This window comes from Urocitellus parryii, chromosome 5 (genome assembly GCF_045843805.1).
Source record: "Urocitellus parryii isolate mUroPar1 chromosome 5, mUroPar1.hap1, whole genome shotgun sequence".
Lineage (NCBI taxonomy): Eukaryota > Metazoa > Chordata > Mammalia > Rodentia > Sciuridae > Urocitellus > Urocitellus parryii.
This window is the reverse complement of record NC_135535.1, coordinates 183783539-183803311: the sequence shown is the minus strand read 5'-3', so window position 1 is coordinate 183803311 and position 19773 is coordinate 183783539. Positions and strand designations below refer to the sequence as shown.

The window sequence follows — 19773 nt, the reverse complement described above, 5'->3', positions numbered from 1 at the left end:
GAAGCTGGGAGAATTTTGTCCCGCCTGCTCCCCGTCTAGCTAGTCACGGAGGGGCGCTGCGTCTGAGTGCGTCCTCGCGCAGCCGCAGTGCCGGCGAGTGGGCGGGACCGGTGGTTGGCGGCGGTTGGCGCTGCCCGGGAGGCGGCTGCACGTGCGGGCGGGGGCGATGCGTCACTGATCGGTGAGGAGCGGCGGAGGGGTCGGCCTTCCTCCGAAGCCTGCGGCTTGGGACCCTTCGCAGTTAGTGCTTTCCTCCGGGGGAGTGGCCGTCGAGAGAAGGGTTGCCACGCTCACCGCGCAGGGGCGGGCCGCGGGCCACCTAGGCGGAGGGGTTGACTAGGGGAACGCCTGCTAAGCGAGGAGAGCAGAATGAGGGGAAAGGGGTCCGGGACTCCCCGTCTTAAATGGAGAAAGCGTGCCAGGTCTCCTGGAGGGAAAGGGTGGAAATTAGAGGGGGCGAGCCTGTTACTTCCAGACTGAGGGTCCTTTCCTCCCTCACCCAGGAGGAACAAGGATGAATATGACTCAAGCCCGGGTTCTGGTGGCTGCAGTGGTGGGGCTTGTAGTTGTTCTCCTCTACGCCTCCATCCACAAGATCGAGGAAGGACATCTGGCAGTGTACTACAGGTGAGCAGCATGTGCGTTCCACCAGGTTCTAGAGCAGACCCGGTACTTACGTCAGAGTGGAATCTGGGAAGTTGTTGCCACTGCAGCATCCTGGGAGTACTTCCCAATCCGGAGAAGTGATTTTTTAATAACCCTTGAGAAAGCACGGGGTGAAGCAGAATTTTGCGGAGCACCCTCCAAGTGTTAGGCAGTTTTAGTGTTGTGTTTGCGTTGTGCAGAGGTTAAGCCTCAGGAAAGGAAGTAGTCACTGTAACTGAAGAGATATATTAATCATTTGTAATCGGTACATCTGTACAGGCTTTTAGTTTGCCACTCCAGATGCTCTTTAGGAAATCTCGTCCTATTTATGTTTTTTCTATTTTTCCATTAAAAACCTTCCAGTGATTGGTTATGTTTTATAAGCTTTTATGACCATGTCAGTTGTTTTGTCCCTGGTTCTCAAGGAATGTAAGCCCAACACTGATGGTCTACTCCTTACCCATTCAAATCAAGGAAAGAAATGTATGAATTGTGTTGCCATCTAGTTAAGCTGGAGTAGTTTTTCCTTAAGCATAATAACCACCAATTCCTTTTGATATAGACTAGTAAAAGAAACCAATTTGTGGAGAAATAGGGCCAGTGGTGTATTCAAAAAGAGGTTTAACCTTTTGCATATTTTCATCATCCACCTAAAACTGGTATTTCTACTTTTATATGCATCCTGAATTGTTTTTTTAAAAAAGTACAATTTAATGGCATATCTTAGCAAATGGAACTCTAGCATAAGAAATGACAGCTTTGTCCAGATTTTCATCCAGTTTGGCTTTGTCTTTCGGTCAGTAAAGGAGAGAATGTTTCAAGAAACAGCTTTCAGAGAATTATCGATGAACTTCAAACAGTTCATCTTTTCTTATTTTTGTGGCTTCTTTGCAAACCTAGGACTTCTTTGTTAGGTTTGCTCCCCAAATACCTCTTTTTTATAGTTTTCAGTGTGTGCTTTCATAGTTCTCACATTCCAGAATTTAGTGAACAAGTTCATATGTTGCCTGTTTATAGTTTGAACCTTCCCTCCGTTTATCTTTCCATGCTAAAATTTTGTTGTTTTTATACAGAAACTTTATATTCCCAGTATTTTAGTTGTCTTGCAGAATTATGTGCCTTAGAAATTTCCTCATTCCTTGAAAGTTTGTGTTGCTGTCTTCTTTTTTTCAACCTAGTGATGTAATTGTTCTAGGTTCTGATTTGCCTCTTGTTATGTACAATTAAAGTACCTCAACTAAGAGCCATTAGAATTTTTTCACAAATATTTCTCAGAGGGCTAAAGATCAAAGGGAAATCCTTTGAACCGGAGAGTGGTGCTGGAAACCCAGAGGTATGGATGGTAAAGCTTATGAAACAAGGTGTAACATTGCAATTTTAATTTTACTTTTTTTAAAAACCGTTTTAGTTATGTAGGTATTTTAAGCTGGGTTTGTTGGCATGCGTAACTCCTCTGAGGCTTTAATAGCTTAGCCACGAGTAAGATTCTATAGCATTTTAGGTTTGAAAAGTAAGACCTATAGCATTTTAGGTTTGAAAAGAGAATTTCTCTTTATAATTTTGTCAAATTGAAATATCTCTTTGCAGGGGAGGAGCTTTACTAACTAGCCCCAGTGGACCAGGCTATCATATCATGTTGCCTTTCATTACTACATTCAGATCTGTACAGGTGAGTGATTCCTAGGGATTCCAGAAATACAAGTGTGACAAGTTACCATATTCATGGGTAGAGATAGATTTCCTTATTGTTTAAGCAGATGTTGTTATTTACTTAAATGCAGGAGTTCAGAGTACAGTTGTCATAGAACAAGTTATGATTTTGAACTATCTCACATTTGAAGTAAATTAGAAGTGTGAGCTAGGCAGTTTGGAAGGACTGACTTCTACCATCTGTATAATGTTATGTAGCCGGTTTTCTTTTGCTTCTGTCAAAACAAAAGCAAGAATTAGGAACACAACTAGAAATACAAGCAAGTGATTACTGTTAGATTACATTTTGGTTTCCATAGAGGCAGGCTCCTGGGCTACTATTAACATGAAAGATCTGAATTTTTATACACAGCTTTTCTGCCTCAGTTTTGCCTGATACATTAAGAACAATTTTATGTGGTATTTTGACAGGATCTCAGAATATTTGAAATAAGTGTCTAGTTATTGAAAAGAATATCTTTCCCATGGGAGACACTTAATAGATATCTTTTGACATAAGATAACAAAATAGGATTAGACTATTATTACTTTTGCATATTCGTTGTGATCATACATCTTTGGATTCAGAAGTTTGACTACCATCTGCTGCTAATTTTTCAGGAATCAGGAAAATTCAGTGTTATTTAATCTTATAATTTTAATTCTAGGCTTCCTGCTGAGTGAGTGCTTAATTATGAATAACTAAATCCCCCAGATTTTCTTCCAGATCCCTTGTAGACGGCTTAGGAAAATTATTGTATTTATTGAAGTGAAATGTGATGTTCTTTCCCTAGTTACACTGATTTCCATTTTATTTTCCCATATTTGTTCATTATTGCCTTGATTAATGAATGCTATCATCTCTTCACTTGCCATCTTTCCCTCCATTCCTCTTCTCCTTCCTAAATCTGGTCAGCCATTTTTAGGTTCATTCCAGATTCCTTCTCTTCTAATCTATAGTTCTTTAAATCTGTATTAAAAGTTTGACCTTTGGTCTTATGTCCTTTAATAATATTCTCTTGTATTGTTTTCTAAATTTCTCTGTGTGCTTTCTTTCCAGAAAATCTCTTTTTTAAGTTTCTTGAAGTCAGGAGCTATAACACATATATATTTCTGACCTTTCTATTTGTGGTAGAAGTTGTTACAATTTGAGAATTGATTTCTCAGAAATGTTGATGTAGTGAAGATGGGGATTCCATGATTTGATAAAATCACTTCATTCTTGTAGATGTCAGTTATTCCTCTGTGAAAGAAGGAATTTTAATTGCATAACCTTACCAACAGCTTCAGCAGTCTATAATGTTATTATACTGGTGCCATTAAGCAGATTTTAGAGTTTAATTGCATATATAACAGTTATACTATGTGTGATATGTATATATTATAGATAGAGAGAGAGAGATAGAGAGATTGAGATTCAAATGAAATTAGTAGAAAGATTTCAGCTTAAACTAGTATAATTTGCATCTACAAAAAAATTAAATGTGGAGCCGGTGTCCTTCTTTATATATGAGACAGTAATAGTCTAGGAAAGAATTACACTAATAAAATTCTTTTAAATAAAGTGTTCTTATAAGACATAAAGAACATAATTTTTAGGAATTTTTGGAACACATTAGAAGACATAACCCAATGTCAACAAATGTCTTAACAAACTTGACATTGAAAGGAATACATTTGAATGTGAAATCCTATATATGATATATGAAGAGAAAACAGTGCTTAGAGAAATTATACAAAAACCTTCAACTTAAAGTATACATAACATAGAGTCACTTTTAAAATAAATATTCTGTCATTCTTGGAAAATAATTTTTTAAAATTTTTTTAATATTTATTTTTTAGTTGTAGTTGGACACAATTCCTTAATTTATTTTTATGTGGTGCTGAAGATTGAACTCAGGGCCTTGCACATGTTAAGCAAGCACTCTACCGCTGAGCTCCAACCCCAGCTCAGAAAATAAGTTTTAAAGAATATAAAAATACATAGATAGAGTATATTAAATTAAAGATTTAACACTGAACTAATTACTAGTTCTTCTTAGTTTAAAAGTTGGTTGGGCAATATCCTTTATGTTTAAATAGGAATGCATATTTTACTTTATGTGGAACATGGAAATTGAATTAGTATGGTGGTTTGAAAGAAATAAAATAAATTAAACTCATTTCATCATAAGCTCCCCTCACTTTACCTAAAACTATTATAAATGCTTACCATCATCCCACTCTTTCAACTCAAGAATTATATTTTCTTCTTTTCTCTTCTGGAATTTTCTATTTAACCAAATATCACATCCTTTCTGTATTATGTCTACTGGATTGAGCATTTAGTTTTCATGATCTTTACTAAATTAATCTAAATAAAGTAATTCTTTAGGTTTCCTACTGATTATCTTGCCTCCAGATAAGATGAATGATGAGAACTGCATCACATATGATCAAAGGAATTAAGTAAAAGACATTTTCCCCCAAAGCTGGTGATTGAATTCAGGACCTTATGCATGATAGGCAAGTACTCATAACTCTGAGCTATGTCCTCAGTCCTTCAATTTTTTTGAAAGGTTTATTTTATGACTGTATATGAGATGGACTAGAAAAAAACTTCCAGCCAGCATTCAGGGGCCTCTACCTAATATATTCTCTTCTCAGAAGTCACGTCCTATCTAAATTGTGCTTTCTGCTTCAAACCAACCAATCTTCTTCCTGTCACATGTATACTCAAGTTTGTCTTCAACTTTTTGTATTTGAATGTGATATTTATTGAAATTAAGATGTTCCTCAGAGAGCTTTTCAAGCTATTATTTTATTCCCTGTAACTTAACACCCAAAAGTTAACTTTATCCTCTGTTATTTTGTACCTGTTGATGGATTGTTTTATAAGGATTTTGTGTCCTGTGCAGGATTAGGACATCTTTGGAAACAGGAACTAGGCTCCGTTTTTCTTTTATATTCCGTAAAATGGTATGTTGCTGTCACTTGGTAAGGTGCATTGTGTCTAGAATATACTTATTAGCAGCTGACCTGTTTGAGGCCTTAGAGTACAAGTAGGAAGTCATTCTGATTCAAACAAAGGTGTGACATGGCAAAGTGATTCAGTACCAGATTGTTGGTTCACTAGGAGAAAGCACTACTGGTTTGGCACTTATATTAAAAAGGAAACTTAACATGTGAGAGATCACTAGGTTCTAAACTAAAAATATTGACTGTAGCGTTAGAGAAGAAAGATTGCTGTTAAGTTCAAGGGTAGCTTTGAGTCATAAGGTACTTGTACACATAAAATAGTTATCTTTTATCTTCATTGTAAATAGTAATGTTAGCAGTGGAATCAAAGTTCAGAGCACAAATCTTGACCATAGTACCTTATGGGTGAGCTTTTGTAGTTTGCTGTCCCTGGGTAAGTCCAGGCAAATAAGGAACTCCAGAGTTTTTTACTTACTAGCAGATTGAACATTGAATCTTTCCTAGTGCATTTTGATTGAACCTTAGTTATAAAATCTTGTCTATTTCAAGTCGCATTTCTAATAAAAAAAGATATGACTACTCTGATACTTAATCTTTGGGGAACTAAAATTTTGATGAAGTTCTCCCTTTCTTTCTCTCAGAGCTCTCCAGAGATTTGCCTCTGGAACTGGCAGCTCTTTGACAATATGTGTCCTGAGTTTTATTTGTGTTTCCTCCCCAGACAACACTACAAACTGATGAAGTTAAAAATGTGCCTTGTGGAACAAGGTAAGCTTTATCCTTGTTGACCACCCTCCCTTAGTTCAGATGGAGTTTTTGTTCCTAAAATTGTGATCACTTAGGCACTTTTCAAATAAGCATGATAGTAACCTAGAGGGATTTCTGATATAAGCCTTATATGAGAAAAGATCTATCTCCAGATAGGAGCTTTCCATCTTAGGAACCAATAGGGTGCTATTGAAAAAAGTAGATTTTTCAGAACCATTATAACTAACTGTATATCAATGTTACTACTTCTGCTTTAATGATTTTTTTTTTTAAGGTAGACTTTATTTTTTTAGAAGAGTATTAGGTTCATAGCAAAATTGAGCAAAAAGTACAGTGAGTGTCCTCCTCTTACTCCGCCCCATATGTCTTTATTGACTTTTCTAGACTTAGTTTCCTCATTTGTAAAAATCAGGCAAAAGCAGTTATAAGGATTAGAATTAGTATACACGAAGTACTTATTTCAGCTAGTTTAAAATTAATTCATCTCATCATCTTATTTGTAGTACTAAATGCCACCTAATTTAGAGTTTCTGATTCAGTAAGTCTGGAGAGGCATTTTTTCTCCCCCTGATAACACTACAAACTGATGAAGTTAAAATATGCCTTGTGGAACAAGGTAAGCTTTTCTAACAAAAGTTCCTGGGTAGTGCTGATGCTTCTGGTCTGAAGACTTCAATTTGAAAATTGCTGCCCTAAAGAAGTTTAGGGAAAGAAAGGCAAGCGAGGACCAAATTATTTCTAGAGAATACTCACTCACTACATTGAAGTGTATTAAAAGAAGAATGTCAAGTTCAAGGTATTTTGTAAATAACCTATTTTAAATGATCTAAAGTAATATCATTATAAGCCTACAAAGAAGCTTTTGACAGATATAAAAGGACAGAGATTCTTTTAAATAGGGACCATACTCTCCATATTTTAAGTTAATGTATTTGATTGTCAAGTTCTGTCTAGGTCTGTCTGTAACTCTTCTTTATGGATTCTATTTACTGGCTCACATTTGTCTCATTTCTTTGATTTTTAGTGGTGGGGTCATGATCTATATTGACCGAATAGAAGTGGTTAACATGTTGGCTCCTTATGCAGGTATGTTAACTATCTGTCATTTTTATAGTTATAACCAGAGTATTATAACAGATATTTCCTGAGGAATAGGAAGGCATTTTTAAAGTTTTATAACCTCATTGATTACTGATAAATATAAAGGATTAATCATTGAAAATTTTCCATTACTATAGAACAGAGGTAGAAATAGGTCTCAGGCTAGTGACACACATCACCTATAATCCCAGTGGCTCCAGAGGCTGAGGCAGGAGCATCCTAAAAACAAGGACAGCGTCAGCAATTTAGTAAGGCTCTGAGAAAAGTAGAAAAAGTAGAAGTAAAAATTAAAAAATTAAAGGACTTGGAATGAGGCTTAGTGGTACAGCATCCCTGGATTCAGTCCCCAGTGGGCACCCCCACACACCCTGCAAAAAAAAAAATATATGTGTGTGTGTGTGTGTGTGTGTGTGTGTGAGTCAGTCACAGATTCTGGACAGAATTGATTTTCTGCAACTCCATGATTTACTTGTCTCTGAGCTTAGTGTTTCTAAGTGCAAGATGGTCATTGATTATTTCTAGAACAGGGACATAGCATTGTATCCAATGAGGATAGGAGGTAATTTCCTTTTATGATAAAAGCCTATAACTGATCATTTTCTTGAGTCACACTGATTTGTTATCTTAGAGAAATCTTTTCTAGTTGAGATTTGCTATAATTTGGAAAGCAACCACAAAGTTCTTGGTGTAGGGGAAAGCATTTTCCTGGTAAAAGATGAAAACTTACAGATAGAGTAGGTAATGTTTAATTCAGAACCTTAATTGCAAGTCCTGAAAAAAAGATAGAACATTTTGTCTTTAATGATGATAATAAAATTTGCTTGCCTAGTATGTAGAAGATATATGTTTGGCAAGAACAGTTTAAAAAGGTGAAGTTATAGCTTTTGCCACCAAGGAGTTTTTATTTTACTTGAGAAGACTTAATACAGACTAGAGAGAGAGAGATTAGAATGTGAGATTCTAATTATGACAAATTTCACATCACTGATACAGGTACAAATAGTGAAAAGGTTTCAGAGAATAGCAAATGTATCATGTCAAATGGATTTGAGTCATATTTTTAAAGATTAAGTATTTTCCTAGTCTTTGTACATCCAGTTGGCCCTCTGTATCTCACAGATTGAATGAACCATAGATTAAAATTATTTGGGAAAAAATTATGTATATACTAAACATACAGACTTTGTTTCTCTAAACAATGTAGTGTAACGACTATTTACAAAGCACTTACATTGTATTAGATATTCCAAGTCATCTAGACCTGATTTAAAATGGATAGAAGGATATGCATAATTTATATGCCAATAGTACACCTTTTTATATACATGTATACATTTTGATATCACTTTGATGTCTTGAAACCAATCCCTCATGGATACGAAAGGGATGACTGTACTTTACCTGGTCAAAAATCATTGGAATGGATTATGATTGGAAAAAAAAAAAAAGTTGAGCACAGTATTACACATCTGTAATCCTAGCTACTCAGGAAGCTGAGTCACAAAGATCACAAGTTCAAAGCCATTCTAGGCAACTTTAGTGAGATCCTGTCCAAAATAAAAAGGGCTGGGGGTGTAGCTCAGTGCTTGCTGAACATGGATGAGGCCCTGGTACCCTATTACCACAAAAAAATATCCCTAGTACACATACATACAAAAAGAAAAAAGGAAGAAGTTAGCTCTAGTCACAGCTAAATAGGAAACTTAGATTGCCAATTCATTTGGAAAATGATCAAGCCACATGATTTAGTCAGCAGTTATATATTGGTGGCCTATCCATCAATTGTGGTCTGGAATCCAGTTGCGTCTAATATCATGCATGAGAAGGCCAGTGGGGCAAGTCTTTGTGTCTGAAGCCAGGCACAAAAAGCAGCCTGTTTTACTTGTTTAGTTGGTAGAATGTAGATTCTGACGTGGTATATTATGTACTTTTGGGGATATTTCTGAAATTCTCTGGTTCTTAACTTCCTACTTTGAGAAATTAGGTGATTTTGGTTTTTGGTTTGGGGTTTTTTTGGCTTTTTGGTGGTGGTGTTTTTTTGTTTTTGTTTGTTGGTGAGGATTAAGGACTGTTGTATCTAAATTGCCTGACATTGAGTCTAGTATAGTAATTAGTCTAGTATAGTAATTCTCTTTTAGCCTAGTGTTTTTGTTTGGTTGGTCAGTTGGGGTTTTTTGTTTGTTTGTTTGTTTTTCCTTTTTGAAGTACTGGGAGTTTACATAAGGCCTTGTGGTTTTGCTAGGCAGGTAATCTACCACTTGGCTACATACCCAACATTTTTTTTTTTAATTTTTTTTATTTTGAGACAGGGTCTCACTAGTTGTTCAGGCTATCCTTGAACCTGAGATTCTCCTGCATCGGCCTCCTGAGTAGCTGGTATTATAGGCATGCACCATTGTTCCTGGCTTAGGCCGGTGTCTTTTTTTACACCCTTTGTAAACTGCTTTTTTAAAAATGATCTTTTGTAGCTGCTATCTTCTTTTATTCTCATTATTCCTTAATTAATTCAGTCCCTCTTTACCTCTTGGCTAAACTTTTTCTAATAATCATCTTATACTTTTCCTGCTTTTCAGTTCATCTTCACAATGTTGCCAAAGTACAAATCTGTGTCATGCCCTTACCTGAAAACTTTGACACTTACCTATTATTTCCAAAATAATGTATGCTTTCCTAAGTATAGAATTTGGGTTTTGCCTATTAGTGTTTTGAATGTAAGAAAATCCAGAAAATTGAGCCCTATAAACCCATCAAGGTATGTGAGTTGTGTTTTGTTTTTACTATTTTGTTTGCACTTTTCCTCATGTATAATAATAATCCCTGTAACTTATCCTGGCGGATTTGAAGATACCTGGGTTATTGTTGTGTGGAACAAACATGGTCGTACCTTTCCTTTAGTGTTTGATATCGTGAGGAACTACACTGCAGATTATGACAAGACCTTAATCTTCAATAAAATCCACCATGAGCTGAATCAATTTTGCAGTGCCCATACGCTTCAAGAAGTTTACATTGAATTATTTGGTAAGTGATTTGTTTTAAATATGAAAATAGTCAGTCAAATTTTTTTAATTCATTTATTGATACTGTCATATTAGTAAACCATATGTTATTTGAGCATTTTTTTCTAATTTATAATAGAGCAATTTCTTTAAAAACTTTTTTATCTTAAGTTAAAATTTCACATATAACTCAGTAGAGATCAGAAAAACTTAACTCACATACTGTGTATTCTGGGTTTTTTTTTTTTTTTTTTTTTTGGTACAGGGTATTGAACCCAGGGTCACTTAACCACTGAGCCACATTCCTAGCCCTTTTTATTTTTTATTTTGAGACAGTCTCACTAAGTTGCTTAGGGCCTCACTAATTTGCTGAGGCTGTCTTTGAACTTGAAATCCTTCTGACTTAGCTTCTAAGTAGCTGGGATTACAAGCATGCACCATCGTACCCAGCTGTATATTCTGTTTTTACTATGATATCTCACTAGAAACTTACTTTGTTGCTATCTTAATAGATAAATTGAGGAAATTTAGAATTGTATTTGTGGGCTCCCTGAGATAAACCCCCGTGTTTGAGATTTGGTATTAAAACTGACAAGATATAGTTGTTTATTATCCAATAAATAAGTTTATCCAACATTAATATAAATGATTTTATTGGATAAATTTAATTTGGGGGTAAATTTAGATTATTTGATTGTTATCTTCCTTAATTTACTAATTTCTTTCACTTTTGTGCAAAAGGAAAAGTATTTTTTGTGAAAGAATAATACTGTGGAAAATTTAGATCTCATACTCTGGTTTTGTTTTGTTATTAATACAATGCAAAAAAAAAAATTGAGCATCATGAGATCTTTTGTTCTTGACTTCAAAAACAGATCAAATAGATGAAAACCTGAAGCAAGCACTACAGAAAGATTTAAATGTCATGGCCCCAGGTCTCACTATACAGGTAAGCTCTTTTCCAGGGAAGTTCTCTGGGAATTTTGAGAGCTTTGAGTTTACTCCCCCTTTCAACTGATTGTTTATAAAGCAGTTATTTAAATGAAGTGCCTTGGTGATTTATAGAATACCTTTCATTCTGTTGTAGCTTACCATGGGTGGCATTCTTTTATGATTCTTAAAGGGAACTAATAAGCTGAGGAAACAAAATTCATATTTATGTATTTATCAAATTCATATTTTGTTTACAAAGGAAATAAAATTCATATTCTACAAGGAAACAAAATTCATATTTCTGCCATGTGTTAGGCATTATTAAGTACAGTAATTATAATTATCAGCGTAAGAGTAATCCTTACCTCAGTGAGATTATGTGTTAAAAGATTCAAGTCTAAGATTTGAACAACAATTGTAGGCAAAAAAAGATGTCACAAAGTTTGATGAATTCATTGGACAGTTATTGTTATAATAGTTGAGAGGACATTCAATAAAGTATGCCTAATACTATAATAATTAATTTTTTTAGGTAGGTCAGGAAATTTTAATTTGAATTATATGGAGCAAAAGAGTGGAAAGGTATTTCAAGTGAGTGGGATGTTCTGAAATAAAGCAAGGTAGCCAAGAATTTAGTGGTGGTAGTAGTGGCAGCATTGGGAGATATGGTGGTGAGAACTTATACACCTACTTTTCTGAGTCATTATGTTTTTAGCTGGTGGGTTTAAAACCATTAGTGGGTTATTATAAAATCAATTTTATTGGATCATTTTAAATAAGAATAGGAAAAGAAGTCAGAGGAAAATAAATATCATGTAGCAAGTTAAGTATTCTGGGAAATTTTCATTTTATGTGTCTAGGAGTGGGTGTCAATGCAAAATGTGTTTCTTACTCTGTCTTTGGTCAGTAACATTTAAAAGCCATTGCTATGGATCTAGATTATCTGAGAAGTGGTAATGTGGCTTCTCTATTTTGCTTTCTCAGAGGCTCTAGGAGAGTTGTTGATTGTTGTGATGAACGTTACTGCAGTTAAAGATTGCTATGGAGAGTGTGCATACATGTGTGTGCTTCTCACAAGCAAGACTGGAAGGGCAGGGTTTCTCTGTGACCTCATTCCACAAATGACATAGCAGGTAAATTACCTGCTTTGGTGAACCACCAAAGTTAAGAGGTCATTTGAAAGGTAACTTTGCGCAATATTCTTGGTTTCTAGTCCGTTGTAACTTGGAATAGCTTTTTGATTTTAAAGATAGTTTTAAATGTGAATGTCAGAGATACTTAGGTTTTGACCAGATTGTTACTATCATTTCTTTCATAGCTGCCTAGAATTCCTTGCTCTATATTACTTAGCCATTTCTCTGTTCCTTTTTGTTGTTGTTGTTACTTAGGCTTGAACCCACATATGCTTAACCACTGAGCTACATCCTCATCCCTTTTTATATTTTTAGAGACAGGGTCTCACTGAGTTGCTCAGAGCCTCACTATATTGCTGAGGCTAACTTTGAACTCCTGATCCTCCTGCTTCAGCCTCCCCAGCCACTGAGATTACAGACATGCATCACCTCACCTGACTTCTTCCAGTTTTTTTTTTTTTTTTTGTATTAACAAATAGTAACGAGCATATGTCCTTATACATACAGATTGTCTTAACAAAGTGACTGTACAAATCCATGTTCCTGTCAGCAATTTATGCAAATACTTGTTTCCCTATGACCTCACCATTATTAGAACCAATCAAACATTCTGGTTTTGTCATATGGATAGATGTGAAGTTATTTCTCTCTCTTCAATTTGCATTTCCTTGGTTATTAATGAGGTTGAGCATCTTCTAGTATTTTTATACTCTCTTCTGTCAACGCCTATTTTTCTGTTATATTTATCATTTTCTTACTATTTGTAGTAGTTCTGTATATACTGGATTTTTTATGCACACATTTTTATACATATATGTATTATAGAAAAAAACGTTTTAAGAAAAGGATGAACTGTAAAATGAAACTCACCAGTAATCTTAACTATGCAGAGATAACAGTTTGTTGTTGCAGATGCTTCTTAATACAATAGATTTACTTCATCATCACTTTTAATGTTTATATATAATGAATTTCTGTAGTTTCAGTTGTTTTACTATTATATGCATGTTGCAGTGACTGTGCTTATGTATACATCTGTTAAAGTACCCCCATTATGATAGATTTTTTAAAATATTTTTTTAATTGTCAATGGACCTCCATTTTTTTTTATTAATACATGGTGCCGAGAATTGAACCCAGTGCCCCACACATGCTAGGCAAGTGCTCTGCCACTGAGCCCCAGCCCCAGCCCCCTTATGATAAATTTTTAAAAGTGGAATTGATGAGTCAAAGTGTGTGCCCTGTTTGGGAGCTTGACACATATTGCCAGTTGCTTTTCAGATAAGTTTTAGCCATTCCCACTCTCCTCATCCGTATTGATGGGCTATAGTTTCTATTTGTTTTTGTGTTTAGACCCAAATAATTGGCAGATGCTTTGGGGAAGATTTACATAATAGTTTGTATTAATTATTGAGGTTGAATGCCCTAGGGTATGTATTGTCCACTTGCCTTTCATTTGTGAATTATTTATTGTTTTTGCTCATTTTTTTAGTTACATTTTTCTAATTGATTCAAATACACTATTTTTATGGGTTTTTTTTGTTTTTCTGTTTTGAATTAATGGAGATTGAACCCAGGGCCTTAGACATGTTGAGCAAGCATTATACCACTAAGCTGCATCCCCAATCCTAAGCTAAGCTGTCCCAGCTGACCTCAAACTTGTGCTCCTCCTGCCTCAGGCTCCTAAGTAGCTGAATTAATTATAGGCATGTGCCACCACTTCTGCTGTAGCTCTTTTTGGTGTATAGTTTTTGTTTTGTGGTGCTGGGGATTGAACCAAGGGCCTCACACATGCTAGGCAAGTGCTCTACCACTAAGCTATATCCCTAGCCCTGAATCTTTTTTAAAAATGTACTTTTTCCCAGGTTTGGGGGTTTTTTTGTTTGTTTGTTTGTTTGGGGTTTTTTCTTTTTTTTCCATTTTTCTTTTTCTTTTCTTGTTTTGTTTTTGCCATTTCACTTTTTTTCCCTTGAAATTTTGAAGCTTTAAACTTTTACATAGTGATTTAGTGGTTTTCTTAATGGAGTCTTACTGGGCTGGCATGCTTGATACCTTTCACCACTTTAAAAGTATAGACATTTAAATTGCATCAGAAATTTCAAAATTTTTATCTAATTTTAGAGTTATATTCTTAGATTTCAATCTTTAATTTGTCTGGAATCTATTTTGGTGTCAGTTATGAGATAGGGGTCCATTTCCACTCCAGACTAGTGGGGTGGCAACAGTAATTACTAATTTATCCTTCCATGTTCTCCCTTCTTTGAGTGATATTTGTATTGTATGCTAAATTCCATTATATACAGGTATCTTTTCCTGAACTTCATTCTGTTTATAGATCTATTCCTATTCTTTTATTAGTTATTAAATAGCCCTTGTTTGGTCTTTTTTTTTTTTTTAACATCAAATCTACATCTCCTGTTTTTGTTTTTTTTTTTCTTTCTTTCTTGTTGGCTAATGTAGCTCCTTCCTCTAGGACTACTCTAGAAGTGTGGGAGTTGTCTTTGACAATCCATTGCCCTTAACATCTAATGAGTTTCCATGTTCTGTTGATTCCACCATCAAAGTCCATGTAAGACCACCTGCTCCTCTGTTTTTTCTGCCCCTCCTTAAACCAAGACACCTTCTCTTGCCTGAACCAGTAGCCTTTCTTCTTTTGCCTAATTTCACTTTTTCCCTTATCTACGTCATATTCTATACATAGCAAGAACGATCTTTTATATATATATTATATAAAAGATTATATATATATTTTTTTGTTTTTATAAAAAGTTATTGAATGAAAAACATGTAGCTTTGTAATGCATTCTTAAAGTGGAAAACAACGTCTCCATTGTTTTGGTTGCTTTTGTCTTCTTTTAAAATAGTTTCTTACAGTAGTTAGTTGGAGTACATTTTTAGAACTTCAGTTCTATTTTTCAACCTTTTTAAAATTTTTTTTAAGATGTTGATAGTCCTTTTTTTTATTTATTTATTTACATATGGTGCTGAGAAACGAACCCAATGCTTCACACTAGGCAAGTGCTCTACCACTGAGCCACAACCCTAGCCCCATCAACCTTCATTTTTAACACATTACCATGTGGTTGTGGTAATTCAACTTTTTACTCAATTTTAAAATCTGGTAAGATGTATCATCTACTTAGAAACAAAGGCTTTGATATTTTTGCCAGATCAGTTTTCATTTTTTATAATTTCAAGCTAGATCAGGTATCTAAATTAGCATTTAAGTTATAGGATTGTAGTCTATGGTTTTACTTGATCATATAGAGGCAAGGATATTTCTGCGTTGGGGAGAAACTCTTCTTTTTTTTTTGGTACTGGAGGTTGAACCCAACGGCACTTAACCACTGAGTCACGTCCCCAGTCCTTTTTATTGTTTTGTTCTTTTCAGATATACATGGCAGTAGAGTATATTTTGACATATCATACATACATGAAGTATAACTTCCTGTTCTTGTGGTTGTACATAATGTGAAGTTAGACCGGTTGGGTATTCATATATGAACATAGGAAAGTTATGTCCGATTCATTCTCTTTCCTATTTCTATCTTTCCTCCCTTCCCTTCATTCCCCTTTGTCTAATCCAATGAACTCCTATCCCCCCTCTCACTTATTGTGTGTTAGCATCTGCATATCAGAGAGAACATTCAGCCTTTGGTTTTGGGGGATTGGCTTATTTCATTTAACATGATAGTCTCCAGTTCCATACGTTTACCGGCAAACACCATAATTTCATTCTTCTTTATGACTGAGTAATATTCCACTGTGTATATATACCATTTTCTTTTATATTCATTTTTTGAAGGGCACCTAGGTTGGTTCCATAGCTTAGCTATAGTAAATTGAGCTGCTATAATTTTTTTTTTTTTTTTAACTTTTGAGACAGTCTTACTAAGTCACTTAGGGCCTCGAGAAGTTTCTGAAGCTGGCCTTGAACTTTCGATTCTCCTGCCTCAGCCTCCAGAGTTGTTGAGATTATAGAATATAGAAGTATGCCCCCACACCCACCTGGCTGAGAAACTCATATCTTTTTAAAATTTTTATTTATTTATTTTAATTATGTATATATGACAGCAGAATGCATTTTGATTCGTTGTGTACAATTGCAGTACAACTTTTCATTTCTCTGTACACAATGCAGCTTCACACCATTCCACCATCTTTCCTGCCCCCCCCCACTCCCTCTACTTCCCTCCGTCCCCCTTGCCCAATTAAAGTTCCTCCATTTTTCCTACTGCCTCCCCCCATTATGGATCAACATCCACTTATCAGAAAGAACATTTGGCCTTTGGTTTTTGGGGATTGGCTAACTTCGCTTAGCATGATAGAGAAACTCATATCTTAGGTTAAATTAATAGATGTAATGAATTTTAATGCTGATCAATTTGTAGTCTCTCTTTTAAAAAATTGTTTTAGAAAGAGAACATAGGAACACAGTTGATTGGTGGATTTATCCTATATCTGCAATTTTGTTGAATTCACCATCTCTAATAATTTTGGTGGTTAATTTTTGTAGATTTTTCAGTTATATAATTACACCAAGATAAAAATCTTGTTTTCCTCTTCCACAACCAAGTAAAGTCCCAAAGTCATTCTGTTTTAATTCTTCATATAGCACTCATAATTATGTGAAATTCTCTTACTTATTTGCTTTTTGTTGTTATTGTCTCTTTAAAATTTTAAATTCCATGACAGCAGTCTTGCTTTGTTATTCACTACCATCGCCACAGTACTCATATCACTATTTTAATTTTTCCTTTTGCTATATTTATAACCCCATTTTTCTTCTTGAAAAACTTCTCTGGAAAAATTAGAATGGTGAACATGATCATCCTTGGCATTTTTTTCCTGTTATTTAATGGAGTGACTATTATATTCTGACTTTTTGGCTTAAAATTTGTTTATAATCCAGGGGTCAGTTTCAACATGTACATTTCATTTCATCACCTTTTTGTCTCCACTCACTGTGTGTGTTTATGGTGCGAGGTAGGGGGTGTTTTGGTTGTTGTTTTCTCATACAACTTACTCATGGTATCTGCTATAGCAAGTATTTATATTTTCACATATTTGAAAATATGTGAGGTTTCCCAGGATTGGCAAGCATGTGGTGTGTTATTCAAGACAGTCCTATTTTATGCTTTTTGTTATGTGCTAAAAAGATATGTGACTAATTAGTCTCTGAATTTAAAGCAGTGTGACAGTGCTTCCCTCTGAATCATTCTTGTCTGTATTGGAGTTCATCTGTATGCCTGGAAGTCACATAATGAAATCTGGCATCTCAAAAATTCTGGTTCTGAATTTTTATCTTCTAAATATCTCCACTGAATGTCCTTAAGAACTCACATGCCTTACCTTCAGTGTGTGATGGGGTTTTTCCTCACAGCACTAGCTTCTTGTAGTGTTCTATTATAATTCTTATCATTAGTTATGAGTCTCCTCAAAATTACAGATTTGACTATGCTTTGTATAGGAAATTCTGGTTTCCTTAAAAGTGTTTGAAGCCTTCTTTTAAAATACTTGTGTTTAAAAGCAAATAGGAAGCTTTTGAGAGATTAAGTCCTTGGTGTATAAAGTCAGCCTTCAAAAAAACAAAGTAGCACTTTTCATGTAGATAATTATGTCAGAGTATACTCTGATTTGAGAAACCAAGTGTCTAGGAAACAAGGTCCACAAAGACTGGTAGACTTTGTTCTGAGGTTCCAAGAAGAAAGAATATAAGCTGTGAATTGCTGTTATCCCTCAGCTATTGGGTTGTGTATTTATAGTTAGTACTGAGTGATTGCAGTTTTAGGAAGTGATAATAAGTAACTGGCTTATTAGACACTGTATTAAATTGTATAGACTGACCTGTTTTTAGTTTGTTTTTGACTGTTTCTAATTCGTACAATTTTAGTCTTGTAACTTTGCCTTCCTTCTGTTTCTTTGGTTTGAAAGTTTGAAAAGAAAAGCAAAACTAACCAACTAAACAACTTTGTGAACATCTGTTAAGGGGAACCTTCTCCCTCAAGGAGTTTATTTCTCTAGTGGGTACAGTGGTTTTTCTCCTGTAGTTAGTAGTTTTTTAAGAAAACTAGAAATAACTTATCTTTGATTCTTGGTGTGATAGCATGAGAAATAGCTTTTCCAGTAGGATCTCTGCACCTTAGTAGGCAGCTATGTTATAATTGTTTTATTAGTACGAATTGGGGAGCTCTTCAATAGAAGATTCAGTGTGAACATTTATTTTTTAAATATACCTTTGTTTGTTTACTTTTATTTTTTAGGCTGTGCGTGTTACAAAACCTAAAATACCAGAAGCCATAAGAAGAAATTTTGAGTTAATGTGAGTAACAAGCATGGGATCCTAATATTTCTATTTAGAGCTGTCTACTTACTGATACAACAGTCCAGATGAAATACATGACATAATAGAGTTGGGTTGGGTAACTGTCTATTACCTATACATTTATCTTAGTAATATTGCCAGTTCTCATGTCTTAATTCCAACTAGACTCTTTCTAGTTTTCTCTTTGTGTATGGACATTTCAGAAGCAGTCTTAGTGACTAAGGATGCAATTTGCTGTGGAACTCTTGGTGAAAACCTAAGGAGCTGTAATCTGCATATGAATAATATCTTGAATTAAATATTATAACAGGAATGAAAGTCCTAGCTATTAAGGTGAAGAGAGTACCCATATTTTGTTATCTTATTGTAATAATAAGAAAAGAATAGACACCTAGTTAATATGAAGTTTTGTTTTTCCATTGTATGTGACTGTGTATCTAAAATTAGACCTGAATCTTTTCAGTTTATCTCTGGGGAAGCTTTGCTTGAATTGACAAGGCTTCCCTAGTCTTTTATGTTCCCAGGATTGTCTTGGAATGAGAAGTTACTTGCTTGATATGAAATTAGTTTCTAAAGATTTTAGAGGGTTCCTTTTAATGGGAACACTTACTGCATTTGGAATGACAGTATTTTCAGATGATGGATCCTGAAGAGAAAAAAACAATGGTCTTTAGAGAATTTGACCATTAGGAAAAATATTAAATGCTAGGGAAAAAATAACTGTAAAAGTTAATAATACAGCAGATGTATAAATACAGGTGATCAAAGGAGTAATAATGCTACTTTTGAGTTCTTTTTATTTCTAAGTCTGTATCCTCTGTCATATAGAATTTTATTTTCCTTCTTTTTCTTTGTTAAAAATAAATACTTTTAAGGATACCAGGCTAGATAGATCATAGGTTTGAGCCACATGTAGAAAAAAATATATATTTACTGAAGGCTCCAAATATGATTATTTGGAGCTTTAAATTAAATTTAAAGCCTAAATTACTAGGCTTTAAATTATTATTTCTTGTGATTGAAAGATAAATGTGTTTTCTTTTTATTTTATTTATTTATATATCTACTTATTTCTTTATAGTGTGTGTGTGTGCGCGCGCGTGCGCGCAAAAAGAAACCCAAGGCTTCTCTTATGCTAAACTACCCTCTACCCCTTAACTGTATCCTCAGATCCAAATATTGTATACTTTTTGTCTTCAAATAACTCAATTTTGGGCTT

The 19773-nt window shown here is 34.8% G+C and overlaps 1 protein-coding gene across 2 annotated transcripts in view; it reads left to right on the top strand.

Annotated features, from left to right (window-relative positions):
* Window positions 1-100: 100 nt before the first annotated feature.
* Window positions 101-19773, top strand: part of Erlin1 (ER lipid raft associated 1) — a 35069-nt gene continuing 15396 nt past the window's right edge. Inside the window, exons 1-8 of one of the 2 annotated variants that reach the window (XM_026394767.2) lie at window positions 101-181; window positions 504-627; window positions 2233-2314; window positions 6017-6063; window positions 7088-7149; window positions 10060-10185; window positions 11039-11112; window positions 18493-18551. In XM_026394767.2, coding sequence (XP_026250552.1) covers window positions 515-627; window positions 2233-2314; window positions 6017-6063; window positions 7088-7149; window positions 10060-10185; window positions 11039-11112; window positions 18493-18551 — 563 coding nt within the window. In that variant the 5' untranslated portion in view covers window positions 101-181; window positions 504-514. The other variant, XM_026394768.2, reaches the window with a different exon arrangement.